The following is a 12,180-nucleotide window of genomic DNA, read 5'->3' as shown; positions in this document are numbered from 1 at the left end:
CTGATAGGGCAGGAGGTGCTGACATTTCAGTATCTCCTGCGCGATCATGCTGTGATCGGTCAGTCAGATTGACTGACCGATCACAGCGATCTAGGTATCGGGCCCGACAGCATGGGTCCTCGCACCTCTTCTCGTGCCTCTCAGCTGTCACGGACAGCTGTCAGCACTGAACTGTCACTGTGTGTTTACATGCAGTGACAGTTTAAATGCATGACGGTCAAAGCCCGTCCTGGTGCGGGAACTGACACCCTGCCATGACGGCTATGCCCGTCATTGGACGTTAAGGGGTTAAGAGCATATCTCACAACTTTGCAGCCTTTACTAAGTATTTTTTTTTCTCCTACTGAAGCCCTATATTCCCCTTTCAATGCACCCATAAAGTATGATTCCAACAAAGTTGTATGATCAGACCATGTTCCTGCACGGTTATACACAGCCATTACACAGTACACAGCAGGGGCACATTTATAAGATTATCTCAGCACAGGAACATTTTATTTAAACACATCCAATATTGGAACTTATTATTATTCCTAGATCTATTAATTAAAATGAATGTTTGTTTGTGGGAAAACCCCTTTAAGAGTAAATGTTAATATAACACCCCTATAAGCCACCTCCATGGGCAGGTTGTCCAGTGATTCTCACCTCAATATGGCGCAGTGCTTCCACTTGAATCTTGCTGGGTGTGTAGTGAAATGCAGGAGGGTCTTCTTCTTATGCCAGGGGTTGACTCAGGAAACCCCTGTTCACACTCTGAACACGCTCACAAGAGATGAGGTTGGAACAATTAACAGGTCTATTTATAGTGGAGATGAATGGTGAATATGGTAAGGGGAATTGTTGTGAATTCTGTTGTCGAACTCCCTCCTGTGGTCGTGAATGGTACTTCGGCGAGTTCTGTCCATGGACTCCCTCTGGTGGCTGTGAGTGGAGCTGCTGCTTCTGAGGTTCCTTACACAGGTGACGTGGTTTATTCTTTGGTTGGCTGCTCTATTTAACTCCACTCAGATCGTTACTCCATGCCAGCTGTCAATGTTCCTGCATTGGTTCAGTTCGCTCTTGGATCTTTCTGGCGACATGTCTTCTCCAGCAGAAGCTAAGTTCCTGCTAGTTATTATTTGTTCATTGTTTCCTTGTCCAGCTGGTTATCATGATTTTGTCTTGCTAGCTGGAAGCTCTGGGATGCAGAGTGGCATCTCCGCACCGTTAGTCGGTGCGGAGGTCTTTTTGCACACTCTGCGTGGTCTTTTGTAGTTTTTTGTGCTGACCGCAAAGATACCTTTCCTATCCTCTGTCTGTTTAGTAAGTCTGGCCTCCCTTTGCTGAAACCTGTTTCATTTCTGCGTTTGTGACTTTCATATTTACTCACAGTCAATATATGTGGGGGGCTGCCTTTTCCTTTGGGGAATTTCTCTGAGGCAAGGTAGGCTTTATTTTCTATCTCTAGGGCTAGCTAGCTCTTAGGCTGTGAAAAGGCGTCTAGGGAGTGTCAGGAACGCTCCACGGCTATTTCTAGTTGTTGTGATAGGATTAGGGCCTGCGGTCAGCAGAGCTCCCACATCCCAGAGCTTGTCCTGTGTGAGTTTAACTATCAGGTCGTGCCGGGTGCTCCTAACCACCAGGTCCATAACAGGGAATAGTAAATAACAACTGAACAAATAGTATTACACAGTCTACAAATACAGAAACAAGATGAGGTTTTGCAGTAAACCTGAATGTTTGGGATGACTTTCCACTTTAAATTAAAACAGGCAAGCTCCTAACATATCACTTAAACTACAAATGACTGCAGTAATGCAAACAACACAATCCAAATGTTAGGGCCCGGTTGCTGAGGGATGTTGGCGCGCTTTCAGGAACCGTTGGTGCACTTAATAATATTATGAGAACAAAATCCCCTCCACTGCTGGTCCTATTAGGAATTCCTCAGGCGTTGAACCACAAATCCCAGCAATGCTCCCTGAGGGATAGAACCACAAGTCCCATCAGTAGCTACTCCTTCATGTAGCTGGTCTGTAGTCACGCGGGGTTCGATTTTGGTACTGCAGGATCCAGGTGCTGGGCCACACAGAGAACGGAAGGCAGAATTCTTCTATTTCGGAAACCAAGTGGAGGTGTGCAACTCTGGGCAACCTGGCTAGTCTCTAGTTGTGGTGCAGCTCCAGGGCTTACTGTCCTCTCACATGAGGATGTAAAACTGTCATTATGCATGCTGTGCTCTCTTCCTGGATAACCACTGTTTTTTTCAGTAATGGCCGACAATCCCCACGTTCTCTAGTGCATTAAACTCCTTCCTTCTTCTCCAGCTTGCTCAGCCAATCAGTCATGTCATCTGCTGCTCCTCCTGATCCTCTTCCAGGCTGCCAAGGCAAAGCAGCTATGGAAGGAGTAATACCTCTTACTGAGAAGCACTGTTTGCTCCTATCTGCCTCAGTTTCTGTACCCCATGCTATCCCTACAAGGGTTACGTTAACATTGAGTAATTTAAAGGGGTACTATTCAAAATGCAAGTAATGTATGGATCATTGTAACAACAGTTTTTTACCTAAAGGTCACCAACCTGCCACTTGATAAATAAGTTTTACAAGGTGTTAGACTGATGCGCAAATGCTCCATTGCCCCAGTGACTGCCCCCAGTGTCACCCAGCTCATAGTAAGCCAGGATCTCACGATACTTGTGACTGGCCTGATTAGCAGCAAAGCCAAGCTGAGTTACTGAGTCTCCACAAAGAGAAGAGGGAGGAAAAAATCCTGACCATGAAGTCCATATACACAGTATGGTGAATAAGTAATTATTTTATTTAATTACATCAGGTGACAACAATTGAATACAAAGCAATGTAAAAAGAAATGATTAAAAGCTGTGCTAAAAAAAACAGGGCCGCACACCCAGGTATACAAATGACTGTAGTCAAGGGGGAGCAAAAAAAACACAATGTACTTGGGTGACTAATAAATCAGAGCACTGAGAGCTATATAGTAGAATTGGCAATAAATATGTCACGCGTATAAGTTGATGTGAAAACAAAGTTGAGATAGTAGAAGTGCTGGTGCGAAATAGTTATAGTAAATGTCTCTACTATTACAAGGTGTTGGTAAGTATAATGAGAGAATGTGGTAGTGGAGGATTAATGAATATCAATGTAGGTAATAGATGTACTTACAAGGAAAAGAAGGCTCCCTCTCCTGGATGGGGTCCACCCCGACGCACGTTTTGGCAATTCGCCTCCCTCTTGACTATGGACTATGTTTTTTAGAACAGCTTTTACGAATTTCTTTTTACATTGCTATGTATTCAATTGTTGTCACCTGATGTAATTAAATAAAGTCATTTCTTATTCACCATACTGTGTATATTGACTTCATGGTCGGGTTCTTTTCCTCCCTTCTTCTCAGTGTGGTTTTCCAACTGTCCATATAATATACCTATGTCCTGGCTCTTGGTTGCTGGAATATTATTATTTTTTTACCATTTTTTACTATCCCTATTAAGATAATATAACTAATTTACCGGGCATCAAGAACATTCCCCTGTTCTTCCTTTCTGAGTCTCACAAAGTCTGCACCACTAATGTCACCGCTGACAGCCATTAGCCGCCACTAAACTATTGAGAACTTGGAAAAGCTGTATAATACTGGTGTACGGAGAAAGGCAGCAGTGCAAGACCCAGTTATTAGATCTTACAATTATGATTGTCCTTTTATTTATGGATCCACAAGGCGAAATAATCCTAAATACCGTTTGTTACTCTCTTTTGTGAAGTTGTTTGGCATCTATTATGGCTAATATTTTAAAGTGTAACAAAACTTTGAACATATTTTCTCAACTTTGTAGGGTCCTTCAATTGCCTGCTAATTGGTGGTGGTTTGGGTTTTGAGCCCCTCGCTAATCGCTCAATAAACCCCCAAACAGTACACACTCCTCAGCAGACAGGAGCAAGCACACATAGTCGGTTATGGAGTCAATAGAAAGTATACGGTACGAAGGCTGGGGGTCTTGGTCAATTAAAGTGCCTGCAAAATCTGAAAAAATATGTTCACAATGTGGTTGCACTTTAAACCCGCTGTCATCTTTCCAAACCTGGCAGATTTGCTATGCAGCAACCTTGTGATGGCCAGTTATAGTCAGTTGTCGGACAGTTTTCCTGAATTTTTTTCTTGTTTGGAGGCTGCGATAATTGTGTAAATCTTACAGACACAGATGAAATTTGCGGTGTTATGCCAACATTGTAGTGTATGGAGCCAATCAGATAACCATCACGCTCGATGGCATTATTAACCAACCAGAACAAGGACGGTCTCTGTTGTAATGTGAAATCTGCCTGATAACAGGATCGGCACAATACCCAGTGCTTCTAACTTAATGATTAGTAATGCATACCTCAAAACTTTGAAAGACAGGACCCTTTTTTTTTTACAGAAAAGCCACACCCTTTACTCCATCCAGTTTTTTTGTACACCCTCACAGAGATAGTGCCTCTAGTGAAATCCTGTAGTGATCTCACACCGTTTAATACCTCTTTTATGGCTCCTCACACAGGACACCCCGTACAGTACTCTTCAACACAGTATGATCCTCCAACACACACAATGATACCCCTACAGTGCCCCTACAACACAGAAGGATGTCCCCACAGTGCCCCTCCAGCATAGCCCTCACAGTGTATTCCCTATTCGTTATGATGCTCCCACAGTGCCTACCACGTACTGACACAGTATGATGTCCAACAGTTACCCCACACATAGTATGATGCCTCAACGTGTCCCCTTCCCCTCAGTATGATGCCCTCCACTCCACCATACTGGCAAATAAGAAAAGACTCGTCTACCCTGTTCTCGTGATGAGCAGATTAGATATGTATAGTAGATCTAGGTGACGTCTGGGGCCAGGCCCAGCAAACACAGAGTAATGACCTCATTACGCGTCCTGCTCTGAGCCTCAGTTGCCTCAGGTGAATAGTGGAGCAGGGAACAGACGGCTCCCTGCTCCTCCACTATATTTATCAATATCTCTGTTCTAGAGATAGAGATACTGTAGAAAAGGAGACATGCCACCAACCTCATGGGACAGCTCACCAAATCCGGGACTGTCCTGCTGGATTTGGGACAAGTGGGAGGCATGGTAATGATTGTGTTATGTCTACATTTCACCTATGTTACTTTATACTAGGCCGAGTCCCTATATACGGGATTAAACAGGATCCTGACCTGACAGGTTTATAGTTATAGTATAGTTATGTAGTTATGGTGTACAAAGTGGAGCAAATGGTACTCCTCCGATACAATAAATACCTCACATTGGCTGGACCCAATATTAATATTGCTGTATGTGGGGGGCAATATTCTATACATTTTCCACACAGTGCTCTAAAAACTTCGGGACATCCCTATAAGGCTACGTTCACATTAGCGTCTTTGGGCGCAGCGTCGTCGACAGATACCGACGCATGCGTCATGCGCCCCTATCTTTAACATGGGGGGCGCATGGACATGCGCCAGTATGCGTTGTCAAGTATTGTACGACGCATGCGTCTTTTGGGAGCACCAGACAGGGTGCGGCCGATGCTACATGTTGCATTTTTCCTGCGCCAAATTTCCGGTAAACAACGCATGCAACGCACTTGCGCCGTAAATGCGCCAAAAAAACACATTAGTGTCTATGTAAAACGCATAGGGCGCAGGTGCCTGCGTTGACCCGCGTTGTTCGACGCATGCGCCTTTTGAGTAAAAAACAAGTGATGAAGTGTCTAGACAGTGACAAGAGCATAAGCATTAGCCAAGGCAAAATCCAACTCCATATTCATGTAGATACTCTCCATGGGACGCTCCATCTTGATGCTGGAAACACAAGCAAAATGGGAGGAATTCATCTCTGCAAGGGTATATGTACACAAATTCCATTACACCCACCCTCTTCTATCCCATTGGTGGTCTTTCTCTTTATAGTGTCTAGACACTTTTTTGGGCGTTTTTTATCTTCAATTGTGTCAAGAATAATAACATTTTAGGACAACGCATGCGTCAAAAAACGCTGCGTTGTGTATGCGGTTTGACATGCGTTTTGGGTTGCGTCGACAACGCTGCACCCAAAGACGCTAATGTGAACGTAGCCTAACAATACCTGTTCATATTTATACATTTGTTCCCATATGAGTAGTGCCACACATTAACTATAGGTCATATCAGCCTCTGCCATATAAAAAGTACCACACAAGGTCTGTCAGTAGGAATAGTGTCGTGCAAAATTCCACATTGACAGTGCCAGCCACAAAGTGCCACCAAGGATGGCGACTCTCATACGGTATACTCAGTAATGGCGCCAACGACACAGTGACAACAGATATAATACTGGAAATACAACATGCAGAATAGCAGTGCCAGCGATACATTCCCCCCCTGAATAATGCAAGCCATTCATGAGGTCTAGAAATAGTGGCTGCCATCCAGTGCACCTGAGGTATATTGGCAGTCATCTAGTGCCACAGAGGATTAGTGCCAATCAATGCTCCTAAATTACTCCAGTTACCTGACTGTCATAGAATCCTAGAATGGTAGAGTTGGAAGGGACCTCCTGGGTCATCTGGTCCAACCCTCTGCTCAAAGCAGGATTCACTAAATCATCCCAGACAAATGTCTGTCCAGCCTCTCTTTGAAGACTTCCATTGAAGGAGAACTCACCACCTCTCGGGGCAGCCTGTTCCACTCATTGATCACCCTCACTGTCCTCACTACAAGGTTACAGCCCGACATAGATAGGTTTGCTGAGGTTTCCATATGGTGCCAATTTGTAGGACAAGGACCAGCAACTGGAACTAGAGTGCCAAGTAACTGCGTAGGGACAACAGGACATACACAACTACTACTTCTACTACTACTTCTGTCCAGCTTGTATTGTTACTTTTTTATGTTTTATTTTGTCTATTTTTTTAAACTCATCTTCACAAAGGTCGACAGCGTGATTCAAATACACAAACATACCGGTATATATAAGGGGCGTTGTTTCTAAAGTTTGTTTTTTTTAATTCTCAAAACAGGTCTTGAATCTTGTGCAGTCCTATGTAACGCTGCGGGTGCCGCTGTATGTGTCCTATGTCTTTCACTCACCTGTGGGAGTTGGCGGGTGGCAGCACTTCGATCTCCACTCCGAGCTTCGGCTGACCTTTGTATACGATACCGCCATCTTGTGGAAGGATGGGATTGGGAGCCCTCCAGAGGCTGAATTGCAAGGTAAAAATATCAGTCTTTTATGTTTTTATCTCATATTTATCCCTACCTGGCTTGTAATCTTCAAATAGAATTTATCATTTACTTTCTTTTTTTTTACGTACAATGGCACAAAATCAAAGACTCTTTTTTTTTTCTTTCTCTTTTGCTCCTTTGTAGAGTAAAAAGTTGCCCAATCCTCTCAATAAACTTTAAAATGTGTCACATTAGTTTTCAACTGCTCAAAAACAAAATGAATTATGCTAAAACATCTGGATAATAAAAACCGTACCTGTAGTGCTGAACAAAGACAGCGATATCATGGCTCTGTCCCCAGATGATGGCATATACTGACCCCAATGTACGCCTATGGGCAGGACACAGGACGGCGCATCGGAGAGTTGCTTTTCAAGATAACAAGTAGTTTCCTCCTCATTTCATCATCCCAAAAAGAAATAGTGGCAGGAGACTTCCGTAGCGGATTTTAATCCAATCACAGATGCAAGTTTGCAGATCTGATCTGTTCGGAAGCACAAACTGGCAAGGATGATCCTGTTTGCCAAACCTGCTCTCAGTAGTGTGATGTTCAGCACAGCATCGTAGATGTAACAACTCTGCTGGCATCACGCATGGCCTCGCATCTCTCACACTTTCTTACCCACTGCTCCAGGTCATGATGTGGTTTCTGTTTCATGCCAGCGCCATATTCTGTGTCTCTGCCCTCTGCATGCTTCCTGGCTGTGTGTATAGGGGGGGCGGCGCCTGAACTCTCTGGTTCTTATAGGAATCAGGTGCATCTGTCTAATCTGTTCCTGACCAATTACCAAGAGGCCTCCAGTATATAGTGCAGCTCCACCCAGTGGTCTGGGCCTGTGCAATGTATTAGCTCAGTTTGTGTTTAGCTTCTGAGTTTGCCAGGCCTTGCTCTGTGTTACTCCCTCTCTGGAGCCTTTTCGCCTTGCCTTGCCTTGATCTTGTTGTCCGCCCTCCAGGAGGCAGAATATCCTGGTCCCTGTGTCTTTGTCCTTGTGTCTTGTTCCATTGCATTGTCTTTACTTAGTCTTATCTCGGTCTCCTTGTCTGTGGCTTCCTTCCCTGCTGTGTCTTTCCTTGTGTTCTCAGTCTGCTTACACTCCGCACTCTTGCAGCTCTGCCTGCTCTGTACCTTTGTGGCTTTATCCCTACTCTGCACTCCTGTGGTTCTGCTCCATTCTACTCTGCTCCGCTCCCGTTGCTGCAGTAATCTCTTGCTGCAGCTCCTCTCCACATTCCTTGCGGTTCTACTCTGCTTAGCTTCTGCAGTAATCTCTTGCTGCAGCTCCTCCACATTCCTTGTGGCTCCGCTCTGCTTAGCTTCTGAAGCTGCAGTAATCTCTTGCTGCAGCTCCTCTCTACATTCCTTGTGGCTCAGCTCTGCTTAGCTTCTGCGGCTGCAGTAATCTCTTGCTGCAGCTCCTCTCCGCATTCCTTGCGGTTCTGCTCTGCTTTGCCGCTGCAGAAATCTCTTGCTGCCGCTCCTCTCCATATTCTTTGTGGTTCTGCTCTGCTTAGCTTTTGTTGCTACTCTATCTCTTGCTGCGCTTCCTCTTCTATCTGCAATCTTGCACTTCTCTTTCTGTGTGAACAGGTCCCAACCTGTTCCTTCATTCTCCTTTCCTTCTGGCTTGTTTCCGTACCAGCACCTCCTGTTTGAACAGGTCCCTTCCTGTTTATTCATTCTACATATCCATACCTGCACCTCCTGTGTGAACAGGTCCCTACCTGTTCCTTCATACACCACACCTTCATACACTGTTCCTGCCAGCCCTGTGTTCTCTGCCGTGTTCCTGCCAGCCCTGTGTTCTCTGCCGTGTTCCTGCCAGCCCTGTGTTCTCTGCCGTGTCTCTGCCAGCCCTGTGTCTCAGCCGTGCCAGCCTACTCGTCTGAATCTCATCCGTGCTCATCTGCTAGTCCTGCCTGATGCCCGCACCTAGTGTTCCTGTCTCCCAAGTGGGATCAGCAGCCACAGCCAGACATCACCCTGGAGTAGCACCTGGCAGCTGCCTGCTGCACAAGCCTGACCTCACCATCAGGGGCTCCAGTGAAAACCCAGGCAGCTGTCAAAGTCACGCCCCTTCCAGGGTAGTCTGGTTTGTGGCACAGTGGGGCCACAAACCCCCCGAGCTCACGCCCACCAGTCAGTGCGTGAGCGTGACACTAGACCTGTGACACACAGCTGATTTGAAGGGAATCACTCACCTGAGGGCAGCGTGATGTAGGAAAAGAGACCCTGATTCCAGCGATGTGTCACTTAATCGTTGTGATACAGTTTTTAGATGAAGCATGTAGCAGAGCTCAGAAGGCTGACCCAGCCCCATCCCTGATTAGTAGCTTTTTGTGTACATTGTCTATTGACAGTGAACTGCTAATCAGTGGTGGTGCGTGGTTGGACTAGGAGGCACCAGTGAGCTAGTCCTGCATTGATAATCTACTGCTAATAAAACACTCATTGTATTGAAACAGCACACAGCCTAATAAGTGACACATCACTGAAATCAGTGTCTTGGCCCCTACCTCATGCTGCCCTTAGATTAAAACCTGCTGAAGGATTCCCTATAGGGTATGTTCCCACAGTCAGTAAACGCTGCAGATTGGATTCTGCGTACATCCGCAGCGTCCAACCCGCAGCGTCCAGATGCTACAGCATAGTGAATGGGATTTTAAAAAATCCCATCTCCACTATATGTCCTGAGACGACTGCGGATCACCCGCGGAGATGGACGTGCGGCGCGTCTTTCCAGACCACAGCATGTCAATTTATCCTGCGGAGCTACGAGTAACCGCAAGATAAAATCACCCGTACAATGTATTGGACGCGGTGATTCCGCACGGTTCAATGAACACATGCAGAATCACCTGCGTTCAGAAGCCGGCAGCACTTTGGACGCAGCGGAATGTGCTGTGTCCAAAGTGTTGGCAAACACTGAACGTGTGTACATACCCTTAATGTTCCCCAAACTTCAGTACTGTTCCTGCTATTCTAAAAAAAAACCTTTAGGCCGGCGTCACACTCAGCGTAAGACAATACGGTCTGTATATTACGGCCGTAATACGCTGAAAAGTCCCCAAAAAAGTGGTCCGTAGCTCCTCCGTAGGCAGGGTGTGTCAGCGTATTTTGCGCATGGCATCCTCCGTATGTAATCCGTATGGCATCCGTACTGCGTTTTTTTCTCGCAGGCTTGCAAAACCAACACACGGCTATACAAGGGATCCATGTGCTAAAAAATATATATATATATATATATATATATATATATATATATACTGTATATATATATATATATACTTAATATATATATATATATATGTCATTAGCCACATATATGTATATATATTATTACTTCATACAGCGCTAGATAGCTTTAAAGCCGGTAATTCAATTGCCGGCTTTTGCTATCTCCTTCCTAAACCCGACATGATATGAGACCTGGTTTACATACAGTAAACCATCTCATATCACCTTTTTTTTGCATATTCCACACTACTAATGTTAGTAGCGTGTATATGCAAAATTTGGCCGTTCTAGCTATTAAATTAAAGGGTTAAATGGCGGAAAAAATTGGCGTGGGCTCCCGCGCAATTTTCTCCGCCAGAGTAGTAAAGCCAGTGACTGAGGGCAGATATTAATAGCCTGGAGAGGGTCCATGGTTATTGCCCCCCCCCCCCCCCCCCCCGGCTAAAAACATCTGCCCCCAGCCACCCCAGAAAAGGCACATCTGAAAGATGCGCCTATTCTGGCACTTGGCCACTCTCTTCCCATTCCCGTGTAGCAGTGGGATATGGGGTAATGAAGGGTTAATGCCACCTTGCTATTGTAAGGTGACATTAAGCCAAATTAATAATGGAGAGGCGTCAATTATGACACCTATCCATTATTAATCCAATAGTAGTAAAGGGTTAAAAAAAAACACACACACATTATTAAAAATTATTTTAATGAAAAAATCACAAAGGTTGTTGTAATAATTTATTCTACGCTCAATCCACTCACTGAAGACCCTCGATCTGTAACAAAGTCAAAATAATAAACCAACAATATACATACCTTCCGAAGATCTGTAATGTCCAACGATGTAAATCCATCTGAAGGGGTTAAAATATTTTGCAGCCACGAGCTTTGCTAATGCAGCGTTGTTCCTGCCTGCAAAACCCCGGGGAATGAAGGTAAAGTAGGTCAATGAGCTATATTTACCTGCATTTGCGGTGAGGCGCCCTCTGCTGGTTGTCCCTAGATCGTGGGAACTTTCCTAGAAAGCTCCCAGGCTCGAGTTCATAAGAGGCGCCCTCTGCTGATTGTCCTCATATGAACTCGAGCCAGGGAGCTTTCTAGGAAAGTGGCTAACCTGCAAGAAAACCAGGCAACCTCTGGCTTTAGAACTAGGGCTACACTGCAACTTTGGTCACGTGACAAAAAAAGAATGAAATTTGTAGCCCTAACCTAAACTTTCTATATTTTTTAAGTACGGTATGCTAAAGGGGTATTTTGGTCAGAAGCATTAATCACCACTAATGATGAGCAAACCCATAGAATGGCGGGTTCTGCCAAACTTAAGTTCAAAGTTCGGTTCGGGTACCCAAACTTGACCCCGGACCCGAACCCCATATAAGTCAATGGGGACCCAAACTTTGGTGCTGTAAAATGGTTGTAGTAAGGGCTAGGGGGCTGCAAAAGGAAGCAAAATGGGGTTAAGAGCTGGACAACTGTCCTGCAAACAAATGTGGATGGGGAAATGACTTAAGATAACATATAATTTAAAAAAAATGAAAAATAATCTTGAACCAGGAGGCGAAGGCCCAAGTGGTGGAGTGGAGCAGTGCCTTGCGTGTGTATTTTACTGTATTTTAACCAGCCAAGTGAAAGCAGACAGCTGTGAGCTGGTCTTATTATGTCGGGAAGGTGCCAATATCCATGGACCTTGCCAGCCTATTAATATA

At 45.0% G+C, this 12,180-nt stretch overlaps 1 protein-coding gene across 1 annotated transcript in view; it reads left to right on the top strand.

Moving 5' to 3' along the window:
* The window catches only part of FREM2 (FRAS1 related extracellular matrix 2), a 337,360-nt gene that overhangs the window by 292,699 nt on the left and 32,481 nt on the right, over positions 1 to 12,180 (top strand). The window contains exon 17 of the mRNA XM_069758934.1: positions 7,038 to 7,230. Coding sequence (XP_069615035.1) covers positions 7,038 to 7,230 — 193 coding nt within the window. The remainder of the gene's footprint in view (positions 1 to 7,037; positions 7,231 to 12,180) is intronic.

Source organism: Ranitomeya imitator, chromosome 3 (assembly GCF_032444005.1).
Source record: "Ranitomeya imitator isolate aRanImi1 chromosome 3, aRanImi1.pri, whole genome shotgun sequence".
Taxonomy (NCBI): Eukaryota; Metazoa; Chordata; class Amphibia; order Anura; family Dendrobatidae; genus Ranitomeya; species Ranitomeya imitator.
Note: the sequence above shows the minus strand (reverse complement) of the source record. Positions and strands in the feature narration are given on the sequence as shown.